This window comes from Antennarius striatus, chromosome 2, assembly GCF_040054535.1.
Source record: "Antennarius striatus isolate MH-2024 chromosome 2, ASM4005453v1, whole genome shotgun sequence".
Classification (NCBI taxonomy): domain Eukaryota; kingdom Metazoa; phylum Chordata; class Actinopteri; order Lophiiformes; family Antennariidae; genus Antennarius; species Antennarius striatus.
This window is the reverse complement of record NC_090777.1, coordinates 2,469,175-2,493,723: the sequence shown is the minus strand read 5'-3', so window position 1 is coordinate 2,493,723 and position 24,549 is coordinate 2,469,175. Positions and strand designations below refer to the sequence as shown.

At 41.6% G+C, this 24,549-nt stretch overlaps 2 protein-coding genes across 2 annotated transcripts; one reads left to right on the top strand and one right to left on the bottom strand.

Moving 5' to 3' along the window:
* The first annotated feature begins 7,434 nt into the window (after positions 1-7,434).
* spryd4 (SPRY domain containing 4) lies at positions 7,435-9,358 on the top strand. The gene is made up of 2 exons (XM_068337406.1): positions 7,435-7,597; positions 8,481-9,358. The coding sequence occupies exons 1-2, from the start codon at positions 7,468-7,470 to the stop codon at positions 9,020-9,022; spliced, it is 672 nt and encodes a 223-aa protein (XP_068193507.1). The 5' UTR covers positions 7,435-7,467; the 3' UTR covers positions 9,023-9,358.
* A 438-nt stretch (positions 9,359-9,796) lies between these two features.
* On the bottom strand, positions 9,797-21,754 carry LOC137610002 (glutaminase kidney isoform, mitochondrial-like). The gene is made up of 18 exons (XM_068337395.1): positions 21,478-21,754; positions 20,384-20,471; positions 19,516-19,637; positions 18,180-18,309; positions 18,002-18,081; positions 17,762-17,925; positions 17,411-17,469; positions 15,096-15,128; positions 14,944-15,002; positions 14,799-14,865; positions 14,657-14,707; positions 13,605-13,781; positions 13,357-13,488; positions 13,182-13,274; positions 13,033-13,094; positions 12,468-12,544; positions 12,316-12,379; positions 9,797-10,370 (listed from the first exon to the last, which is right to left on the bottom strand). Exons 1-18 carry the CDS (start codon positions 21,687-21,689, stop codon positions 10,202-10,204), a joined length of 1,839 nt encoding a protein of 612 aa, XP_068193496.1. The 5' UTR covers positions 21,690-21,754; the 3' UTR covers positions 9,797-10,201.
* Positions 21,755-24,549: the final 2,795 nt, after the last annotated feature.

The following is a 24,549-nucleotide window of genomic DNA, read 5'->3' as shown; positions in this document are numbered from 1 at the left end:
AATCAGAATCAGCTTTATTGGCCATTGTTTGTAAAAAGCAGACGAGGAATTTGTTTCCGGCAGGTGGTGTCTCAAACTGTTCATTCATAAGTTAACTATTCTAAATACTTAAATATTATAAATAACTATACTAAATACAAAATGTAGGAAGCAAAAAGCAGTAGGTGGGGGGGGGGGGGACACACGATGTACAGGTGCTGAGTGCATGTTGCAGGGGTTTGGAGACAAATAGTTAAAATTTATTGTTCAAGTGTCTTATGGCTTCGGGGAAGAAACTGTTTTTGAGTCTGGTTGTTTTTGAGAGGAGGGCTCTGTAGCGCCTCCCAGAGGGTAGCCTTTTGAATAGACGGTGTAAATGTAACAAAATGTAACTACTCCTTAATGTAACTAATAAATCTAACAAAATGTAACTACTCCTTAATGTAACTAGTAAATGTAACTAAATGTAACTCAGTGTCATGTAACTAAATGTAACTACTCCTTAATGTAACTAATAAATGTAACTAAATGTAACTCAGTGTAATGTAACTAAATGTAACTACTCCTTAGTGTAACTAATAAATGTAACTAAATGTAACTCAGTGTAATGTAACTAAATGTAACTACTCCTTAATGTAACTAATAAATGTAACTAAATGTAACTTAGTGTAATGTAACTAAATGTAACTACTCCTTAATGTAACTAATAAATGTAACTAAATGTAACTTAGTGTAATGTAACTAAATGTAACTACTCCTTAATGTAACTAAATGTAACTCAGTGTAATGTAACTAAATATAATTTCTCCTTAATGTAACTAATAAATGTAACTAAATGTAACTACTCCTTAATGTAACTAATAAATGTAACTCAATGTAACTCAGTGTAATGTAACTAAATGTAACTACTCCTTAATGTAACTAATAAATGTAACTAAATGTAACTACTCCTTAATGTAACTAATAAATCTAACAAAATGTAACTACTCCTTAATGTAACTAGTAAATGTAACTAAATGTAACTCAGTGTCATGTAACTAAATGTAACTACTCCTTAATGTAACTAATAAATGTAACTAAATGTAACTCAGTGTAATGTAACTAAATGTAACTACTCCTTAGTGTAACTAATAAATGTAACTAAATGTAACTCAGTGTAATGTAACTAAATGTAACTACTCCTTAATGTAACTAATAAATGTAACTAAATGTAACTCAGTGTAATGTAACTAAATGTAACTACTCCTTAATGTAACTAATAAATGTAACTCAATGTAACTCAATGTAATGTAACTAAATGTAACTACTCCTTAATGTAACTAATAAATGTAACTAAATGTAACTCAGTGTAATGTAACTAAATGTAACTACTCCTTAATGTAACTAAATGTAATTCAGTGTAATGTAACTAAATATAATTTCTCCTTAATGTAACTAATAAATGTAACTAAATATTACTCAGTGTAATGTAATTAAATGTAACTACTCCTTAATGTAACTAATAATCAGAATCAGAATCAGAATCAGCTTTATTGGCCATTGTTTGTAAAAAGCAGACGAGGAATTTGTTTCCGGCAGGTGGTGTCTCAAACTGTTCATTCATAAGTTAACTATTCTAAATTCTTAAATATTATAAATAACTATACTAAATACAAAATGTAGGAAGCAAAAAGCAGTAGGTGGGGGGGGGGGGGGGGGGGGGACACACGATGTACAGGTGCTGAGTGCATGTTGCAGGGGTTTGGAGACAAATAGTTAAAATTTATTGTTCAAGTGTCTTATGGCTTCGGGGAAGAAACTGTTTTTGAGTCTGGTTGTTTTTGAGAGGAGGGCTCTGTAGCGCCTCCCAGAGGGTAGCCTTTTGAATAGACGGTGTAAATGTAACAAAATGTAACTACTCCTTAATGTAACTAATAAATCTAACAAAATGTAACTACTCCTTAATGTAACTAGTAAATGTAACTAAATGTAACTCAGTGTCATGTAACTAAATGTAACTACTCCTTAATGTAACTAATAAATGTAACTAAATGTAACTCAGTGTAATGTAACTAAATGTAACTACTCCTTAGTGTAACTAATAAATGTAACTAAATGTAACTCAGTGTAATGTAACTAAATGTAACTACTCCTTAATGTAACTAAATGTAACTCAGTGTAATGTAACTAAATATAATTTCTCCTTAATGTAACTAATAAATGTAACTAAATGTAACTCAGTGTAATGTAACTAAATGTAACTACTCCTTAATGTAACTAATAATCAGAATCAGAATCAGAATCAGCTTTATTGGCCATTGTTTGTAAAAAGCAGACGAGGAATTTGTTTCCGGCAGGTGGTGTCTCAAACTGTTCATTCATAAGTTAACTATTCTAAATACTTAAATATTATAAATAACTATACTAAATACAAAATGTAGGAAGCAAAAAGCAGTAGGTGGGGGGGGGGGGGACACACGATGTACAGGTGCTGAGTGCATGTTGCAGGGGTTTGGAGACAAATAGTTAAAATTTATTGTTCAAGTGTCTTATGGCTTCGGGGAAGAAACTGTTTTTGAGTCTGGTTGTTTTTGAGAGGAGGGCTCTGTAGCGCCTCCCAGAGGGTAGCCTTTTGAATAGACGGTGTAAATGTAACAAAATGTAACTACTCCTTAATGTAACTAATAAATCTAACAAAATGTAACTACTCCTTAATGTAACTAGTAAATGTAACTAAATGTAACTCAGTGTCATGTAACTAAATGTAACTACTCCTTAATGTAACTAATAAATGTAACTAAATGTAACTCAGTGTAATGTAACTAAATGTAACTACTCCTTAGTGTAACTAATAAATGTAACTAAATGTAACTCAGTGTAATGTAACTAAATGTAACTACTCCTTAATGTAACTAATAAATGTAACTAAATGTAACTTAGTGTAATGTAACTAAATGTAACTACTCCTTAATGTAACTAATAAATGTAACTAAATGTAACTTAGTGTAATGTAACTAAATGTAACTACTCCTTAATGTAACTAAATGTAACTCAGTGTAATGTAACTAAATATAATTTCTCCTTAATGTAACTAATAAATGTAACTAAATGTAACTACTCCTTAATGTAACTAATAAATGTAACTCAATGTAACTCAGTGTAATGTAACTAAATGTAACTACTCCTTAATGTAACTAATAAATGTAACTAAATGTAACTACTCCTTAATGTAACTAATAAATCTAACAAAATGTAACTACTCCTTAATGTAACTAGTAAATGTAACTAAATGTAACTCAGTGTCATGTAACTAAATGTAACTACTCCTTAATGTAACTAATAAATGTAACTAAATGTAACTCAGTGTAATGTAACTAAATGTAACTACTCCTTAGTGTAACTAATAAATGTAACTAAATGTAACTCAGTGTAATGTAACTAAATGTAACTACTCCTTAATGTAACTAATAAATGTAACTAAATGTAACTTAGTGTAATGTAACTAAATGTAACTACTCCTTAATGTAACTAATAAATGTAACTAAATGTAACTTAGTGTAATGTAACTAAATGTAACTACTCCTTAATGTAACTAAATGTAACTCAGTGTAATGTAACTAAATATAATTTCTCCTTAATGTAACTAATAAATGTAACTAAATGTAACTACTCCTTAATGTAACTAATAAATGTAACTAAATGTAACTCAGTGTAATGTAACTAAATATAATTTCTCCTTAATGTAACTAATAAATGTAACTAAATGTAACTCAGTGTAATGTAACTAAATGTAACTACTCCTTAATGTAACTAATAAATGTAACTAAATGTAACTCAGTGTAATGTAACTAAATGTAACTACTCCTTAATGTAACTAATAAATCTAACAAAATGTAACTACTCCTTAATGTAACTAGTAAATGTAACTAAATGTAACTCAGTGTCATGTAACTAAATGTAACTACTCCTTAATGTAACTAATAAATGTAACTAAATGTAACTCAGTGTAATGTAACTAATGTAACTACTCCTTAGTGTAACTAATAAATGTAACTAAATGTAACTCAGTGTAATGTAACTAAATGTAACTACTCCTTAATGTAACTAATAAATGTAACTAAATGTAACTTAGTGTAATGTAACTAAATGTAACTACTCCTTAATGTAACTAATAAATGTAACTAAATGTAACTTAGTGTAATGTAACTAAATGTAACTACTCCTTAATGTAACTAAATGTAACTCAGTGTAATGTAACTAAATATAATTTCTCCTTAATGTAACTAATAAATGTAACTAAATGTAACTACTCCTTAATGTAACTAATAAATGTAACTAAATGTAACTCAGTGTAATGTAACTAAATATAATTTCTCCTTAATGTAACTAATAAATGTAACTAAATGTAACTCAGTGTAATGTAACTAAATGTAACTACTCCTTAATGTAACTAATAAATGTAACTCAATGTAACTCAGTGTAATGTAACTAAATGTAACTACTCCTTAATGTAACTAATAAATGTAACTAAATGTAACTACTCCTTAATGTAACTAATAAATCTAACAAAATGTAACTACTCCTTAATGTAACTAATAAATGTAACTAAATGTAACTCAGTGTAATGTAACTAAATATAATTTCTCCTTAATGTAACTAATAAATTTAACTAAATGTAACTCAGTGTAATGTAACTAAATGTAACTACTCCTTAATGTAACTAATAAATGTAACTAAATGTAACTCAGTGTAATGTAACTAAATGTAACTACTCCTTAATGTAACTAATAAATGTAACTAAATGTAACTCAGTGTCATGTAACTAAATATAATTTCTCCTTAATGTAACTAATAAATGTAACTAAATGTAACTCAGTGTAATGTAACTAAATATAATTTCTCCTTAATGTAACTAATAAATGTAACTAAATGTAACTCAGTGTAATGTAACTAAATGTAACTACTCCTTAATGTAACTAATAAATGTAACTAAATGTAACTCAGTGTAATGTAACTAAATGTAACTACTCCTTAATGTAACTAATAAATGTAACTAAATGTAGCTCAGTGTAATGTAACTAAATGTAACTACTCCTTAATGTAACTAATAAATGTAACTAAATGTAACTCAGTGTAATGTAACTAAATGTAACTACTCCTTAATGTTAAATAACTGAATTTCTGACTGATTCTAGTTCCAAACATTACAGTTAGACAGAAAAAACATGTTTGTTTGTTTCTCTGTTCTAACATAAATCCTTTTCATTTGTCAGGTTATTAAACCCACAGAACTCCATCAATCAAGGATCAAACTATCAATCAATAAAGAAAAATAACATCAGACACAAGTTAGGACATTAACTTTGTTCACAACGTTTAGTCAGAGTTAAGATGGGCTGAACTTCTGCATTGTGGGAAATGTAGTTTTTGTTCAAAAGCGCACTTTTTTCCTATTTATTTTTAGAAACTGACATTTTATGTTCTTGTGGGCCACATTAAATGATGTGGTGGGCCACATTTGGCCCCCGGGCCTTGAGTTTGACACGTGTGATTTAGAGGAACACTAAAACAAGAACACTCAAAGAAAACGTTTTAAATGTTAGTACGTATTTTCAACAGAGCTTAAAAAGCTAAATTTAAGTAATATTTTGACTTTTTCATCAAGGTTTAATCCACCTTTGCAAACGATGCCTCTCTCATCCAATAAGCTCTAAACATTTCCACACTGATGATCCATTTTTAGCTCCAAGGGGTGGCTCTGGGATTTTTCCTACACAGGGGCCACAAATGGGCCACAGTTGACACAGAGGGGCCAGCATCCATGCACACATTGGATTTATATTCACTCCATCTGTCTGTCTGTTTGTCTGTCTATCTTGTTATCTTGTGACAGTTCAATGTAAACGTCCAGCAGATGCATGTTAATATATGTGTGACATCAATGTGTGACATTTACCAGATGTAACCAGATGTAAATGTATGTAAACAGACATAACCAGATGTAAACGGATGTAACCAGATGTAAACAAATGTTAACGGATGTAAACGGACGTAAACAGATGTAACCAGATGTAAACAAATGTAAACAAATGCAAACAGATGTAAACGGATGTAACCAGATGTAACCAGATGTAAACAAATGTTAACGGATGTAAACAGACGTAAACAGATGTAACCAGATGTAAACAAATGTTAACGGATGTAAACGGATGTAAACAGATGTAAACAGGTGTAACCAGATGTAACCAGATGTAAACAAATGTTATGGGACCTATGGGAGCAGGGCGGTGATTCAGCAGCAGGACGCTCTGCTCTGCTCTGCTCTGGAAATGAAATCTGCCTCAGCTCTTCCCGTAAAGCCACTACCATCACAAGTTGCCCAAACAGTCATTACCTAAATGTTGACGTGGAAGCAGCCAAAGTCATTTATATTCTGCTCACTAAAATAGAAGTATTAAAGCAGTGGAATGCCATCAGGTCCCGCGGGCACTGAGTAACCGCTGAGTGTCGTCCTCCTGCCAGCGACTCTCTGCTTGTCCTCATGCACATGTGTGTCGTTCAGGTTTGCAGTTTAAACAGAAATAAACGTCACAAGAGTCCATTGAGTTTAAAGGATGTGATGTGAAAACGATCCAGCAACATTCAGTCAGAGCTCTGATGAAATGAGAATGGACTGCACTGCATGATGGGAAAAGTCAAGGATTCACTAAAATGATCCTTAAATATTAGAGTTAACATCAGAAGTATACATAAATGTTTGTTTTTTTTAATTAGATTTTTAATGTCAAGGAAAAAGAAGTCAGAATTCTGATCTTATTCTCACACCATAGACTCTATAGTCACAGAAACAACTTTAATCTCAGAATAGATAGATAGATAGATAGATAGATAGATAGATAGATAGATAGATAGATAGATAGATAGATAGATAGATAGATAGATAGATAGATAGATAGATAGATAGATAGATAGATAGATAGATAGATAGATAGATAGATAGATAGATAGATAGATACATGTTAATACGGATTCAAGGTCCAGAGAATAATAGAAAAATAAAAAGACGACATTACACAAAACACTAAAAGACATTCACGATTAAAGTTCACAATGAAAGAAATAAGAACCAATATTCAGATACATACAAACACATGTACGTCTTCATCTATACATATATGTGTACCCATTAAGACCTCACATATACAGTAAAACTATACCGATATCTCATGTGATTGGTACCATGTAGTGTTATATACTGTATAATGCCAGACAACCGCTCATTTAGTTGATAAATAAATTTGTACGTATTTCTGCCTGCTGTCACTAACATTCCTCTCAGTCTGACAGGTGTCCTCTGAACACTGACCTGATCGAACACCTGAGTGTCTCTGACTCGACCTGGCGGCGCTGGCATGTAATTCCTCTCCCGGCCGGCAGGGGGCAGCAGAGCGCTCGCCCACCCGTCGATGAGGCAGAGGAAGACGCCGCTCAGCGGGCAGCAGAGGAAAGATGGCGGCGGCCGTCAGCGCCCGTCTGTGTCGCCTGGCGGAGCGGACCGCGGTCGGTGTGTCGGCCAGACCGAGGCCCGGTGTGCCCCCACCGGAGAGGAGACGCTTCATTTCCTCCACGGCGAGGAGCGGTGAGTGGAGGTCCGTGGGGTGGGGGGTGAAAGGTTAAGGATGGCGGCAGCCTGGAGGTCAGTGTTCAGCTAATCGATCATTAATCACGACTTCTGTTCAACAACAACAACAACCTGCTGTGCTGCAGCCATGGCAACGAAGCAAGAGTAAACAAACACGCATGACGTCAGAGATTAAGAGAAAGTCGCGATTCCTCGAAGGGAGGAACTTGTTTTTGAGTTTAGTTGTGGATCGATCTGCGCATGCGCGGAGATGTTATTCCCAAGGTTGAGAAAATCTTGTTTGAAGTTGTTTTGCGTTTCAAAATAAAAAGACAGCTATGAACCATTTATCCGACTGATCCCACAATTAATTTATTTAATTTTTTATTTAACCAGGAAAACAATTCCATTGAGTTACAATAACTCTTCTCCAAGGGAGGACCAAGACTTACGACAAGGAGTTAAAGGACACGCAAAGACCAGGACAAGGACACAAAATACACCGTGAATGAGTACACACTACATATAAGTACAGACAGCTATAACAAGCTCATACAGATTTAATTACAAACAGGTTTAACAAGCTCATACAGACGGCTGGAGGTCCAGATGGAGGGGATCTCGTCCCCGGCTACAGAAGCTGGAGTAAAGGTCGTTCGACAGACGGGCCTCCACGTTGAAGGTCACGCTCCAAAATGGAGCCTCGGCGACGGGACAGATTGTTGTGCGCTCCTCGGCTGTGGCCAACGATCCTTAGTCGTGTTTTGACATATCCACAGGCCGCGCCTCGAAAACAGGTTCTGGCCAGTTGGGCTGCAGAGAGGGAATAGTTATCACCCTCAGTAGTAATAGAAGTCAACCTGGAGATCCTGATAAAGTGTCTGTTTCTGTTTCTCTGTAGATCTCCACTTCAGGCTGGACGAGCAGACGGCTCACAGCAGCCTGGACCTGTTCAAAAAAAATACCGGAGTCATCTACCGGATGCTGGGCCTGGACCCCAGCCACGTGCGGGACAACCCGGCGCGCTTCAGGGACTGGGCCGTGGTGTTCGGAGACGAGAAGATCAACGGCGGACGCCACTACTGGGAGGTGACGGTCAAGAAGTCCCAGGAGTTCCGCCTGGGCGTGGCCGAGGCGCTGATGTCGCGGGAGGACTGCGTCGGAACCAACAGCTGCTCCTGGGTGTTCGGCTTCGCTCAGCGCCGGTGGTTCGCCATGACCAACAAGAAAGTGGTGCCCGTGAAGCTGGTGGGCAAACCGGACCGGATCGGCATCCTCATTGACTACGAAGCAGGAATTCTGGGACTGGTGGACGTGGAGAAACGGGCCATCATCCACACCATCAGGGTCCGGTTCAAGGACGCCCTGTGCCCGGCGTTCGGACTTTGGGACGGGGAGCTGCTCACACACTCTGGTCTGGAGGAGCCGGACGGCCTGAAGTGAAGCAGCTCGATGATGATGATGATGAATGTGATGGCCTTGAAAGCCCGTGGGCTTGCATCGGGTGCCATGGCGACAAATAATACTTGTAAGGAAAGTGTTATATATAATTTACAGTTCGCTTTCATATCAGTGCTTATTTCCCACGTTCGGTTCGGTGCTCTGTGTGATTTTAGAGGAAGTCGTCTTCATCACACCTCGTGTTGCTGCTCAGATTAAATCAAAGAATGTTTAAGGAACATTTTACTGCCAAGCCATTTCACCACCACTCTGGTATTAATGTTTTTCCATCTCATGTTTTTTTTCTGTACGTTTAATAAAATAACTACTGGAACTGTTTTACATTGGTTTTATTTCCAGCATCAGGATACATTTACAGGCTCAGTTAAAAGAATCTCGCTAAGCGATCCTCTCAGGAACAGATGAGATGGATAGATAGATAGATAGATAGATAGATACTTTATTAATCCCGGAGGAAATTGCATATCAGTGTAAAGGTATTTAAAATGATTCAAGTGTACAAGATTCAGTTTATCAGAGTGAAACCCTTTCCCCGTCAGCTGAGAGGTTTTGTAAAATATTAATTCAGAAAGCAGCAATGCAGATCCCTTAAATATTTACCTGATACAAGAAGCTAAATGTTCATGTGAATAAAGTGAGACCTGTGATCTGAAAGAAGAAACTAATGAAGCTGGAGGAATTCCCACTAAAACATCCTCATCATGCTGAAAACCTCCCAGTGATTCAGTGTCCTGAGCAATTATAGAATCATCAATGAAACATCAATAAGAATATTTATTGTCATTATCCCATGGGCAAAAAAAAAAAAAAATCATGTAGCAAAATACATTTCAGCATTTTAAAAATAAATAACCATAATATATATTTACATCTCAGAGGCATTTTTTATGACAAAAACACGGCATTAATATTGCAACAGCAGCCAAACAGCGGCTTTAATTAATTAATGAAAATTTTCACAGCATTACATTTTTATATAAAGCTTTGCTACAGAATCCTGTTGAACAGATCGTCCTCTGCAGACCTGCACTGAAGACAGGACTCCAGAAAACACCACATCCAGCAGCCGAGCCCAACATTATGACTATACATCTGTTACCATAGTGATGACGAGGTCACTTAATTCCATCCAAAAGGCACAAAACAAAAAGATCTCGACCTTTAAACGATGCGCGTCACGTTGTCCATCGTGGTCTTCTGCTCGTCTGAGTCACATGACGGGTCACATGACGAGTCACACCCCGGGTACAGACTCTGGTATTCTTGCAGGACGGAAACGATGACCTCATGACCAAACTGCATGGCGTCATCTATGGGTGTGTTCCCCCACCTGTGGGTGTTAATGAGAGTCACGAGTGGGAACAAGGACACCAGAGTCCTGTCCCATAAAGCTGGATTAACCTAGCCGGGCTTCCTCTGACTTATCTGGCTTAACTTAACCAGACATCCACCCTCCGGATTTTCGGTACCATAAAGCCAGCTATCAACTCACTAATTTAATCCAGACTTGTCCACTCTAGATCTGTGCGCGCTCACATAAAAAGGGCGGAGTTTGCTGCATGCGACCAATCACAAACATGCAACAAACCGGCCCGAGACGCATATTTCACAACGGAGGAGCAAACAATAATAATTAATAAATACGATCAATACAAATCAATAATCCAGGCAAAAAGCAACACAGCTGCAGCTGCCAAACGGAGCAAGGATCGCTGGGAAAACATGGCCGACTGCGTCAATGAGGAAGTTAGTGCCATTATAATATTACTGCCCCACTATGACTGCACTTGTGTATCTGACTACAGTAACATGTGTGTGTTCATAAATGTGTGTGTGAACCACATGTTTGGTTATGACATGTGTTCGTAGCCCCGTGACTTTATGAACAGCTCTACGTACTGTGTTCTTCACAGGTTTTCAGCATCGCCAACACAATACATAAAAGTACCTATCAATCAATCAATCAATCAATCAATCCATGATTTACTGAAACAAATCATTGATCAATGACATTCTATCTGTGTCTTGCTTGTAACCCGTCCAACGAGGGATTTCAGGACATCATAATAATGACCAACATCACTCAGAAATATATTAACTGTCTCAAAGACCCTCAGGTCAATGCACACTGTGTGGGGCTGTCAGCGCGGGGTTGGGGTGCGTTCCATTCCTGATGTGAGGCTCCAGCAGCTGACAGATGTAATGTAACCCCTCCCCCCAAAACCTCTACCTTTCTACAGTCATTGTTCAGCCAATCCCACCGGATTACAGCCATCCCTAAATATTCTCTCTGCCTGAGCGCTCTGCACACAAGCTGTGACCCGAGATCCACCGGGTCCTCAGGGAACGGACGGCCCGTTTTCAAGAGAACTGATTGGTCAGTAGGTGGGGCTGTTATACCTGCTGAGCTCTGATTGGTCAGTAGGTGGGGCTGTTATACCTGCTGAGCTCTGATTGGTCAGTAGGTGGGGCTGTTATACCTGCTGAGCTCTGATTGGTCAGTAGGTGGGGCTGTTATACCTGCTGATCTTATCCTGAACTTATCCTGCTCCAGAGCAGGTTAGGTGTTCAGCATAGGTTACCGCGACAACGTAGCCCGATAGAAAGTCAGCCACCTTTATGGTACCGAAAAGCCAGGGTTAAGCCTGAAGTTATCTGGCTAAGCCGTAGTCCAGCTTTATGGTACAGGCCTCAGATAAATCTGTTTAACGCACTTGTGTCAAACCCAAGGCCCAGGGGGCCAAATGTGGCCCTCCATGTCATTTAATGTGGCCCCCGAGAGTGTCTAAAAATAAATGAGTCAAAAGCGTGCTTTGAACAAAAACTACATTTCCCACAATGCAGTAGTTCAGCCCATCTTAACTCTGACTAAACGTAGTGAACAAAGTTAATGTCCTAACTTGTGTCTGATGTTATTTTTCTTTATTGATTGATAGTTTGATCCTTGATTGATGGAGTTCTGTGGGTTTAATAACCTGACAAATGAAAAGGATTTATGTTAGAACAGAGAAACAAACAAACATGTTTTTTCTGTCTAACTGTAATGTTTGGAACTAGAATCAGTCAGAAATTCAGTGAGACTGTCGGGATAGGCACCGGCTCCCCCGCGACCTGCGTAAGCGGATTAAGCGGGTTAAGAAAATGACTGACTAACATAAGGAGTAGTTACATTTAGTTACATTTATTAGTTACATCTGGCCCTTTGAGGACAGCCGTGATGCTGATGTGGCCCTCGGTGAAGATGAGTTTGACCCCCCCCTGGTTTAAAGCCTCACCTGTCTTTCAGGTAGGGGTTGACTTTACATATTTCCGTCAGGAACATAACGGCTTCCACGTGACCTGGAAGAGAAAACGGAGCATCACTGATCCACCTGGAACTTATTCCAGTTTGAGATTTATTCAGGAATGGATGATAGCGGAGCGTCACCTTCTGAAGCAGCGATGTGGAGCGCCGTGCGCGAGTCGTAGTCCGTCAGCTCCATGCTGACAGACGAGAGGGCGTACCTGGAGGGGTCATCAATTACTTTATTATTATCTTTATAATCTCAAAGCACGTGTGCTTTCAAAAGGAGCGAATCAAGGAATAATTGAACATGATGAGGAAGACCGACGCACGCCAACGGCATCGCAAAATCTGTATCAGCACGTCTAAAAGCCAATAATAAATAATCAATACCTTCACTCTTAGTTTGCTTTGCCCAGATTCATTTCATATCAGTGGTCTCCTCATGGATTACACGACATCTACGACTTCAGACAGTTTCTGCACAAGTTTGAGGAATTTAATTCTTTAGACTGAGCACCAGAAGTCATCTCCTTCTGCTTCCAGTCGCCACTTTAATCTAATCTAATCTAATCTGCCCACTGGTTCCACATTTAACCGATATGAAAGTTTTATTTTGTCATCTGCCTCACCAAATAGCAACTTATGATTGAAAAGCCCGTCGATGCTCAGCTGATGTTTTCGAATGTGTTGCCTCGTCTTCACCCACCTCCTCAGCGCGGTGACGTCCCCATTCTGGGCTGCAAACATCAGGTTCACCACCGACTTGTTCTGATGGATCGACAGACAAACAGTAAAAACATCCTCCGTTTTCTGCTTTAAACACGTCTTGAATCTCCTCCTCGTTGCCGAACTCACTTGATCGTCGTCAGATTTCCGTCGGGGGTCGTGTTTCCTGGTGAAGTGTCTCAGGTTGTCGTAGTTGTGGAAGTTGAAGTGAGACACCAGCTCCTGTTGAATCAGAGGCGTCTGAAGCTGAAGCGGGTCGATGGAGGACGCGTGGATTTAAAAACACAGCGTGGACACTCGGTACCTGACAGAAGTGAATGCCTCGGACGCTGTTTCCCAGCCGGTCCAACGGCGGCGACCAACACATCATCCCCATGACGTTCGGGACCACCAGCAGAACCGCGCCTGAGACGCCCGATTTGGCGGGTAACCCCACCTGGATGAGATGATGCGTTGAAGACGACGTGTTTAAGAACGTCCGAGCGGTAGAAACGCGGGTTACACGTCAGGACGAGAGCTTTCCAACACATCCTCCGCTCGCAGGCGACTCACGTGGAAGGCGAACTGTCCAGAGAAGTCGTACATGCCGCAGGAATGCATCAGACTCAGGGTGTTACGAACGGCCTCGGTGCTCAGAACGCGCTCGCCCGTGATTGGACAGATGCCGCCATTGGCCAGCGTGGCGGCCATGACGCTTCCTGACTCGCAGGTCACCTCGATGGAGCACAGCTGGAAGGAAAAAGCAAAGCGCACTAAAGATGTCGTTTGATGGAAATATGCAATTAAAAAATGTCACGCTCGGCTGGACAGGTCGTGCAAACGAGGCAAACAGCCAGCCTGCAACAAAACCAGCCAACCAGCACCTCTGAAGGTCAAAGGTCATCAATTCAATCTGCATTAGTTTGAATCTACACCAGAGTCGCAATAAATGATGATTTTACAAAAGACACCAACGCGTCCTTCAAACGCCGCCAAAGACACGCCGAGCGCTAACACAAGAAGGTCTGAAGCCACATGCCTGTCGCCATGCCAACAGCGACAGCTGGGGTTAACGAATCAATCAGCAGTCAGTAAAACTGTGGAGTCCTAGTAGTGGTAGGTGTCGTCATAGTGACGGAAGTTGAGCAGGACATTTTTATTGAACTTAGTTAATATTTAATTCTCTCTGTGTGTCTTCTTTTATTATAGGACATCAAGATGCTTCACTGTTCAGTGGCTAAAGGCTGTCCATGACGCCGCTGCTCGCTTTAGGAGGGAAAAATAATGGAAATAAAAATATTGTAGATGTTATATATATAAATACATATATAAATATGTGTCAATATATATATATATATATAATATACAAAATAAAAATGTAAAAGTCAATATCATCGGCGTACAGTGGATCTTAGGCCAGCCCATCTTTGGGAGACGTGTCTCATCTCTCAGGCAGGTGCAATGACTTCCTGGGGTCTTTTCAGGGTTGAGGTTGCTAGGCAACCCGACTCTAGCTTCATAGTGATCATACTGACAGGTAACACCAATCGTCTCACCAAGAAAGTGAATAAACTAAATTATCTCTCATCCTGGTACTTTTATTCACCATGACCTGCAAAGCTCACCTGAAAGTAGAAGTCAAGGGCCGCCATCATGTCTGCATTATGAGGGAAACACTGCAAGGGTGACGATCAGAGTCAGATCCAAATGAGAAGATTGTGTCATTCTGAAAATCTCCTCCGTAACGAAACCAGATGGAAAACTCACCTTTTTCTCTTTCAGATAATAACCAATGGCATAATTCCTGTCGCCAGTTTCCCTTTCCGACTGGAAACTGAAAGAAAACGACACATTCAGGTTTATTTCACCCGACACTGAACAAAAAGCTGCTATTTCCTGGAGGATTACCCACGTTGCATTGCTGAAGCTGACATACTGAGTACCACTCATTCGCTTCAGGAACTCCATCACCTGCAGTGAGAGAATATTCACACACGGTCCAGAGAGGGCGGCTAAACCACCAGAGGAATAAGTGTGTGTGAAGTGAAGTGTGTGTGTACTCACGTAGTCAAACCGCTCGGCTTTATTAGAATCAGGCTGTCAGAGAGAGAGAAACAGTCAGGGTCCAGTAGAGGGCAGTGTTTCAGTTCTCTAACGCCCAAGTGTGACGCATTCAATGCCCTCACGCACGTCGGTCCACGTGTGCACGAGGGGCCGTTTATGGCCCCGTTGGAATGTCGTGTACGAGTGAGAGATCATTACCGAGTTGTAAAGTTACCAAACAGATCGGAGTCACACTCATATTTAATTACTCTACGTATTAAAGGTTAAGGATGAGATCAAATATTAGGCTGGGATGGAGGGACGGCTGAGCCAATAACGTTTTATGTCTTTCTAGGGATTTACAGCTGGGGGGCGTCGGAACGGCAGAAACATTTTAGAAAGTCGCAACTTTCATAAAATTGCCTCAGAAGTTGGAGAAAATCTGATCAAATATATTAACAAACTGTGTCCACACAATATTTCCCATCTCCAAACACGCCAACAGGCTGGCGGACACACCTTCTGCTCCGGAGGCCGTCATTGGCCGCAGGCGCGAACACGCCCCTCCCTCACCTATGAACCTGACCCAAATGTGATAAGAAGTCCAGAGTATATGTGCCGTCAGCTGGACAGCCTATACACACAACCATACACACATCCTTATATGGATAGGCCCCGCCCATCATGCTTAAAAGGAGGCCAAAGCCCACGACTGTGATTGGCTGGAGGACGGTCCAGCCAGCTGGACCAAAGGGTGACCGGCCAATAGCAGACGTCAGCGATAAGTGATCTCTGATGTCATGTTTCAGCACGTCTGTTTACTGATGAGAAGACCAGTTCACCATCACTGCACAAGTAAAACATCACCAATCCATTGAGCTCCAAACGAATAGAAACGTCCTGCTTCAAACCAGGTTACCAGAATTAATTTTTAAAGGCAGACTAAATAAACACGACAGCATGCTAGCACGTTTTAGCTTCAGTGTTAAACAAGACCAGGGGGGTCAAACTCATTTCCACTGGGGGCCACATCAGCATAATGTCTAATCAAAGGTTCAGATGTAACTAATAAATGTAACTAAATGTAACTCAGTGTAATGTAACTAAATGTAACTACTCCTTAATGTAACTAATAAATGTAACTAAATGTAACTCAGTGTAATGTAACTAAATGTAACTACTCCTTAATGTAACTAATAAATGTAACTAAATGTAACTCAGTGTAATGTAACTAAATGTAACTACTCCTTAATGTAACTAATAAATGTAACTAAATGTAACTCAATGTAATGTAACTAAATGTAACTACTCCTTAATGTAACTAATAAATGTAACTAAATGTAACTCAGTGTAATGTAACTAAATGTAACTACTCCTTAATGTAACTAATAAATGTAACTAAATGTAACTACTCCTTAATGTAACTAATAAATGTAACTAAATGTAACTCAGTGTAATGTAACTAAATGTAACTACTCCTTAATGTAACTAATAAATGTAACTAAATGTAACTCAGTGTAATGTAACTAAATGTAACTACTCCTTAATGTAACTAATAAATGTAACTAAATGTAACTCAGTGTAATGTAACTAAATGTAACTACTCCTTAATGTAACTAATAAATGTAACTAAATGTAACTCAGTGTAATGTAACTAAATGTAACTACTCCTTAATGTTAAATAACTGAATTTCTGACTGATTCTAGTTCCAAACATTACCGTTAGACAGAAAAAACATGTTTGTTTGTTTCTCTGTTCTAACATAAATCCTTTTCATTTGTCAGGTTATTAAACCCACAGAACTCCATCAATCAAGGATCAAACTATCAATCAATAAAGAAAAATAACATCAGACACAAGTTAGGACATTAACTTTGTTCACAACGTTTAGTCAGAGCTAGACTGGGCTGAACTACTGCATTGTGGGAAATGTAGTTTTGTTCAAAACACACTTTTGACCTATTTATTTTAGACAATCTGACCTTTTATGCTCTTGCGGGTCACATTAAATGATGTGGAGGGCCACATTTGGCCCCCAGGCCTATGTGATTCAAACAAACCGTTAAAGCACTATTTGCTGGTGGAGCAGACAAACACGCGTGTTCGGTGACACGTTGCCCTTTGAAATGAGTGTGAGCCCCGTGGGAAGCTGCAGCTCAACATCACCCAGTAATAATAGAAAAAGAAAATATTTGATAAGTTGTGTGTAGAACACAGATCAGAACTGAAGGTGGACTAAAACTCTTCCTGCATGACGGATGAGGAGTCTGGTGTGAGGATCAAAACCGTCTCCATCAGCATCACGCGTGTTCGCTGATGAGCCGTTAGATTTTACCTTAATTAAAGAACTGACGACGATGGCGCCGGCGTTCACCATGGGGTTGTGTGGCTTATCTGCACCAGAAACAACACTGTTATCACTCGTTTGCCCCTAACCACAGAGGCAATAAAGCGCTCAGATCAGAGGGGGGTATTTCATCAGGGTAACACAGAGTAGCGTCAGCTAATAACCTGGACACACACACACACACACACACACACACACTTGCTTCAGGGGACTATGCAAGGACATAAACGGAGGTGATCAAACGCACTCTCTGTCTGGAAACCCGTGGCGTTTCTGATGATATTACCCATCAGCCACCGGGGGAGCAGGACCGGCGTCTCGGTGACGTTCTCCACCTACCGTCCTCGTCCAGCGACAGCTTGTTGAACTTGAAGCCGCTGGGCTCTTTGCCCACGTACTGGTGCGTTCGCTCGCTGCCCAGGTCGCTCAGGGCGATGGCGTACACCAGCGGCTTCACGCACGACTGCAGGCAGAAGGGCACTTTGGTGTCGCCCGCGGAGTGTCTGGACCAAAACAGAGGGGTGTTAGTGGGGGGGGGTGGAGCCAACGGGGGCGTGTTCACCATCAGGGTCACCATACCTCTGTCCATCGATGGTGCAGAGAGACACCCCCCACAGGTCGGGGCTGAACTTCGCCAGCTGGGGGATGTAATCTGCTACCTGTGGAGGAACATGAGTGTTACACACACACCTGTTGTTACACACACACCTGTCGACACGCTGTGTGTGTGTGTGTGTGTGTGTGTGTACCCCCTCACCTGTCCTGCCTCCTGCTGCTGCGCGCTCTCGTAGATCTGATCGATCTGCTGGGTGAACTCAGCGAAGTTGGGGATGATGAACTTCTTCTTGAAGGCCTTCGTCAGCAGCATGATGTTGTTTCCAACACACCTGTGAGACAAACGGGCGGAGATCAGCTTCTGGAGGTAAATACACCTTTAAAAAAACACATGCAGTTTGCAAAAGGCGACACGTCTGGAGAAGATTGTTGCTGGTTGGTTGAATTTAAAAGACAAAATCACCATAAAACACTGGAAAAAGTTTGTGTTGGTCAAAGCAGAGATGAGTAAAAAAAATCACAAGCAAGATCACCTTGGTTATCATTTAAAAAAAATCTCCAGAAAACCTGGAGATTATATTATAATCATTATATAATAATATAATATAATATAATATAATAATAATAATAATAATGTGGACTTTTTTGTGAAGTACAATTTTAAAAATAAATTGACTGTATTGAGGTGATGTCTGGATCTTAAACCTTTAAGCAAAAAATAAGTCAATAAATAAAAACATGCACAACTTTTACTTGTAGTTTATGACTGAGGATAAACAGCTTCCTGAATTATAGTTATTATAGTTATTATAATTCCTGAATAACCACAGCTGATAAAAATTAAAGAAATCGAGAACGAGTGGAATGAGTAATGCAGTAATATTACTTCAATATAAATCCTAATTGCTCTCATTTTCTTTAATAACGGATGAATATTCCCTGCTTCAGGCCACGTCTACAGTCAACACACACACACACACACACACACGTTAGATATTAGCAGTGACTATGGATTTCCGTTGCTGTACGTGTCCGGCGGTGCTTCTAAAGAACCGTATTTACATTCTGTCCCGACTGATTTGAGCTGAAAGTCGGGCCTGAAGCCGACACGAATCCATGGCGGCGCCGGCGTGAGGGGCGTGTTTTATTCATGAGGGGCCGCGCCTGGAAGAACAGAAGGAGCAGAGCCAGCGCTCTATTTCTAATGCTGATTTTGTAGTGCGTGTGTGTGTGTGTGTGTGTGTGTGTGTGTGTGTGTGTGTGTGTGTGTGTGTGTGTGTGTGTGTGTGTGTGTGTTGGAAGCAGCTGTCAGCCAGAGATGTTTGTGTCTCCTGGACTCGAATAGCGCTGACCCCACAATCCTCCCCTCCCTCCCGTTTGGGCTCCGGTGGCGCCCAGCTGCCGTCGCCTCACACGTGTTCCGCCGTGTTGGCGGTGAGAGGGGTGAACACCCGTGCACTCATTCACTAGAATCACTAACGGAACGTTAACGCCCATCACGAGGAGCCGTGGCGTTTAACCCGACCGGCGTTCCTCACTTTTTGAAGAGCAGCTTGTCCATCATGACGGGGCCGCTGGAGTCGTGGGTCGCCTTCCGTATCTGGAGCACACAGTCACGCAGTCGGGGGTCAGAGGTCAGCAGGCCGGTTTTTCTCAAAGCCTGTGAAGGAGGGAAGAACGGTGCATTTCAGACGGAATCACAGGCGTGATTGTGTGTGTGTGTGTGTGTGTGTGTGTGTGTGTGTGTGTGTGTGTGTGTGTGTGTGTGTGTGTGTGTGGAGGTGTGTGGAGGTGGGAGGAAGCTGGAGAACCTGGACTGAACCCAAACTTGTGGCTGTGAGGCGACAGGTGACAGGCTACACACCGCACACCGCGCCACCCCCCACTCCACCCCCCATGAAGGAGCAGCCACGTCTAAATATATTCATGAGTCGGATTACAGAGCAGGACGGTCACTATCAGGTTCAGGCTGGTCGTGTGTGTGTGTGTGTGTGTGTGTGTGTGTGTAGGGGGCGGAGTCAGAGGCTAGTTCCCACAGCCCACAGCACTGCTGTGTGTTGTGTGTAATCACTACACCGCCACTGGACATAAACACAACTGGGTTCACACACACACACACACACACACACATCTCCTGGTCCTCGTGAACAGAACCAACGTGTCTCCTCGTGACCAGGAGGTGTGTGTGTGTGTGTGAAGATGACCTCTCACACACACACCTCTCTATTTCCAGTCGTCCTGTTGCGTAACAAAGTCGCTTTAAACTCGATCCTGCACCCACGAGGAGATGCTGGATTCCTGCTGTGGCTCCGGTCCCACCCCCCCAGAAGAAGCTTCTACAACGTGACTCTGTCTGCCCCCCCCGGTGGGTCCAGCACCCCTCCAGGCGTGACGGCGTGGACTTACGGAGTAGAACTGTGGCAGCGGGATCATCTCCTGGCCTTCAGTGATGGTGTAGAACAGAAGGTCCTCCATGCTGGACATCAGCCGGCCCCTACACACACACACACACACACACACACACACACACACACACACACACACACACACACGTGAGGGCGGGGCTGCAGAGACACGTGTCATCAACACGAGACGCAGGTAGAAGCTGAGTGAGGAGCTAACTCGGTTAGCTTAGCACAACACCCTGGAGCTAACAATACATTTACATGTAGAGGTGAGACCAGCCCATCTGCCTCCCAGCATCCTTTGCAGCTTCAGTAGCGCCTCACACACAACAGAAGTCACGCCATCCGCCGTGGCGCCAGAACACATCAGAGGTTAAACGTCTGTCATCAGACCAGAGGTCACCGATGATGTCATCGGGTCAGCCACGCCCCCGGCGTCATCCACAGTGTTCACATGAGTCGGATCAAAGCGCCCCCCATCAGTGACCAGAGTGTGTGTCGAGTTTTATCATCAAATCTGAACGACACAAAAATGTTTAAAAGTAGAAATAATTTAAATAAAAGACTTTTCTTTAATGAGGCGTCACCTTCCATCCACACCTGAACATGTCCTGTAACACTCCACAGACAACAGCAACTAGTCATGTGACCAAGTTCTGTCTGTGTTGGGTCTCAAACCGCTGACAGTCGCCAAATATGGAACTCGAATCTACTGATCACGCTGCCAATATCAATATTGATCTAAGAGGAAGAACCAATCAGCCTCTGGCGTCTGACAAGATCCACTGAGGAGATTACTGGCGGGAAACCGCTTCCCTACAAGCAGTTAGAACCGTTAATCTGTCGGTAACGGTTCTAACCGCTTCACAACAAAACGGTTAGAACCGTTAATCTGTCGGTAACGGTTCTAACCGCTTCACAACAAAACGGTTAGAACCGTTAATCTGTCGGTAACGGTTCTAACCGCTTCACAACAAAACGGTTAGAACCGTTAATCTGTCGGTAACCGATCACTTCTTCTGGGAGTATCGGACCTGTAATAATATGTTTGACTACTTCCGGTGGGTTTTAATCCGGATCGCAGTGTAAACCTACTTTGCGCGGCCCTGGCCCCCCTCGGGGCCCTTCTGCTGATGGAGGCTCCTGTGGGAGTGGAATGATGCTGCGGCCCGGTGGCGCAGCGCCACGGGCGGCCGCGTCCTGGACAGAACCGCGACGTCCGGGGAAACTCTGGCGGACCCCCCCGCGCTTTTGAACAGCTGCAGTATTCCCGGGTTCCCCCCCCTCAGACTCTTCAGGGAGTGCATGGTGACGAGAGGCGCGTTGAAGTCCGTGTGGTTCGCGGCGCCGGATCCACGCAGGAAGTCGCGTCCGCCGCTCCGTGGGGGGCTTTAATAGCGGCGGCTGTCTCACGCGCGCCTCTGGGGGCGGGGCCGCGACACCGACGACACGTGCGTTCATCCGGTGGGGTCAATAACCGGCAGCTACCCCCACCGGGCACCGGCCCCGCTGCTGATTGGACGTGACGTCACAACACACAGGTTGATGTCGTTTGTTTTTATCGGTCATGACCCCGAAGTAAAGAAAAAGAATCTAACGTTCAAACGGAGACTTTTTTCATTTTAAAAATTAATTTAAAAATTTTTTTTTTAAAATTATTTGTTTTTTGCTTTCTTGGGTCACGGGGGTTGCTGGAGTCTCTCGCACTGGATTTACGGGTGTGACACATGGTACACCCCGGACATGTCGCCAGCACATTGCAGAACCACATGGAAGACAAACAACAACTCACTCACACACACACACACAAACACACACACACACACACACACACACACACACACACAGACATCACAGATGCTGACCTTTGAACTTTGACCTCAGTCCCTTTTCTCTTGTTTTATTAATAATTTTTTTTCCAGTCGTTCTCATGTTTTATGTCCACATAGAGTTTATACATCACCTGTTACCCATGAGCCTCTTCACCTGTGGAATGATCCAATGAGGCGACCAGAATACGAACACATGAACATATGAACATGTACGTATGGATCATTGAAGTCGATGAGGTTGACCTTTAACAGACTGTTTGTTCTATGATCACATCCTGTTTGATCAACGCTCCACCGAGCAGCCAGTCGTCTCCTGTTGTGACGGAACGTCCTGATTGGTTCACCAGGTTTCACACTTCAGGAACACGAGTGTGACGACGCTCCTTCATGGAGTGTGGAGCGTGGTTTTGTGTGGACAGGAAGTGCCACGCCCCCAAACTCACCTACCAATCGGACCTCTGACCACCTGGTCGCGCATTAACAAAGTGCTGCATCAGTAACATCAGGTGCAATTATCACATTATGGATAATGATCAGTGTGTGATCAATATCTAATGCAACAACAGATGGAAGAGCAGCACAGAATGTCATCACAGACGTATTTAATTTGTCAGTTTAAGTGTTTACAGCTTCTGTGCAGGTTTTCTCTGTTGCTACGACAACTTGTTCATTTATTTTCTTGTACTCGTGTCTATTGATATGTTTAATTTCTACTTTTTAATATTTTTAACTCGTTTTGATTTTTTTTAACTTAGATTTTATATTTATATTGAATATAAAAAAATATTTATATTTATTTATGTTTTTTTTATATTTTGAACTTATATTATATTTTTATATTTTTAACTTGTTTACAGATCTGACTCAGGGAGAAATGCACAAACATTCCAATGTACCTGTAATGTTATGTGCAAGTGGCAATAAACATCTATTCTATTCTATTCTATTCTATTCTATTCTATTCTATTCTATTCTATTCTATTCTATTCTATTCTATTCTATTCTATTCTATACTATTCTATTCTATATGCTTTCATTATGTGCTTGTATCTATAAAAACACTCTTTCCATGGACAGATCATTTTAAGGTGACTCTGAGTTGATCGTCTTCATTTAATGAAATCATCGATCAGATGTCCAGTAGATCAGTTATTGATCAGTCCGTTAAATGTTGGAAACAGAGAATCAGCTGTTACACAGCGACACCCTCTGGTGAGTTTCCCTCAATGCTCCAGCTACCATCCTGCCTCTAGGTGGCGCACTCGCCCCAGGAGCCTGTTTCCTGGTCGGGCTCTGACCCACAGTCTGATGTTCCCATCTCAGTCTGAGGTCCTTCCTGTGGATGTGGATTTTATCTTGGGGGGTGGGGGGGTCCCGATGCTTCAAACACTTCCTGTCCTTCCTGTCCTGGTCTGGGGGCCGCGTCAGACAATGAGGGCCCCTGAAGGGACAAGCAGGGGAACCATCGGGACGTTGGAATCTCTCACTGCTGACCTGATGTTGACTTTGCTTTAATTTTTCCTGCTTCCTGTTTTTATTTCGAGCAGCTCTGATGAAGAATCTAAACGATGAAGACCTGGGATGAGGTGGTTCCGGTTCCAGTTCTGGTTCCGGTTCCAGTTCTGGTTCTGGTTCTGGTTCTGGTTCTGGTTCTGGTTCTGGTTCTGGTTCTGGTTCTGCGATACCTCCGCCGGTTGTAGCTTCTCTGTTTTCAGGCAAAAATGTTTTCCATTCCTGGGCCAATGAATGCCACCTTTGTCCCTTCATCCTCCATCTTGTGTGAGAAAGCCCCCCCCCCCCCTCGCTGAACACGCCAGGCCTGCACAAACTTAACCTCTCCCCCCTCCACCTCACACAGGAGAAAAAACATCTGGGTCGGTGCTTTGATTCGGGCTCAATGATGTGGAGGTTCTGGCTCAGAAACCAGGATGGAACCGTCTGGAAACGGATCGCGTTGGATTCACCCCCACAGGACGAACGACAAAAACACCACTGTATACAAATATACAGTGTTACTGAATATAAAATACACAAGGGCTTATTGGAGAATCCATGAAAGAGATAGCTAAAAAATTTAAATTAGCTAGTGCAGCTACTTTTAGGCCAGAAAATGTATAATTATGACCACAGAGTGACCAATTATCAATTATTATACAACTGTTCTTCCACATTACAACAATAACTTGATTTTAACTGGACTGATACTTTTCAAAATACTCAAACTTAATACTGATGTGAGTGTGACATATTGGATGCGTTATCTAACCATTAAAACTAATATTATGCTGGCAATTTGAAGTGAATTGACGATTATTTCTAAATGCGAGTCTGTTTA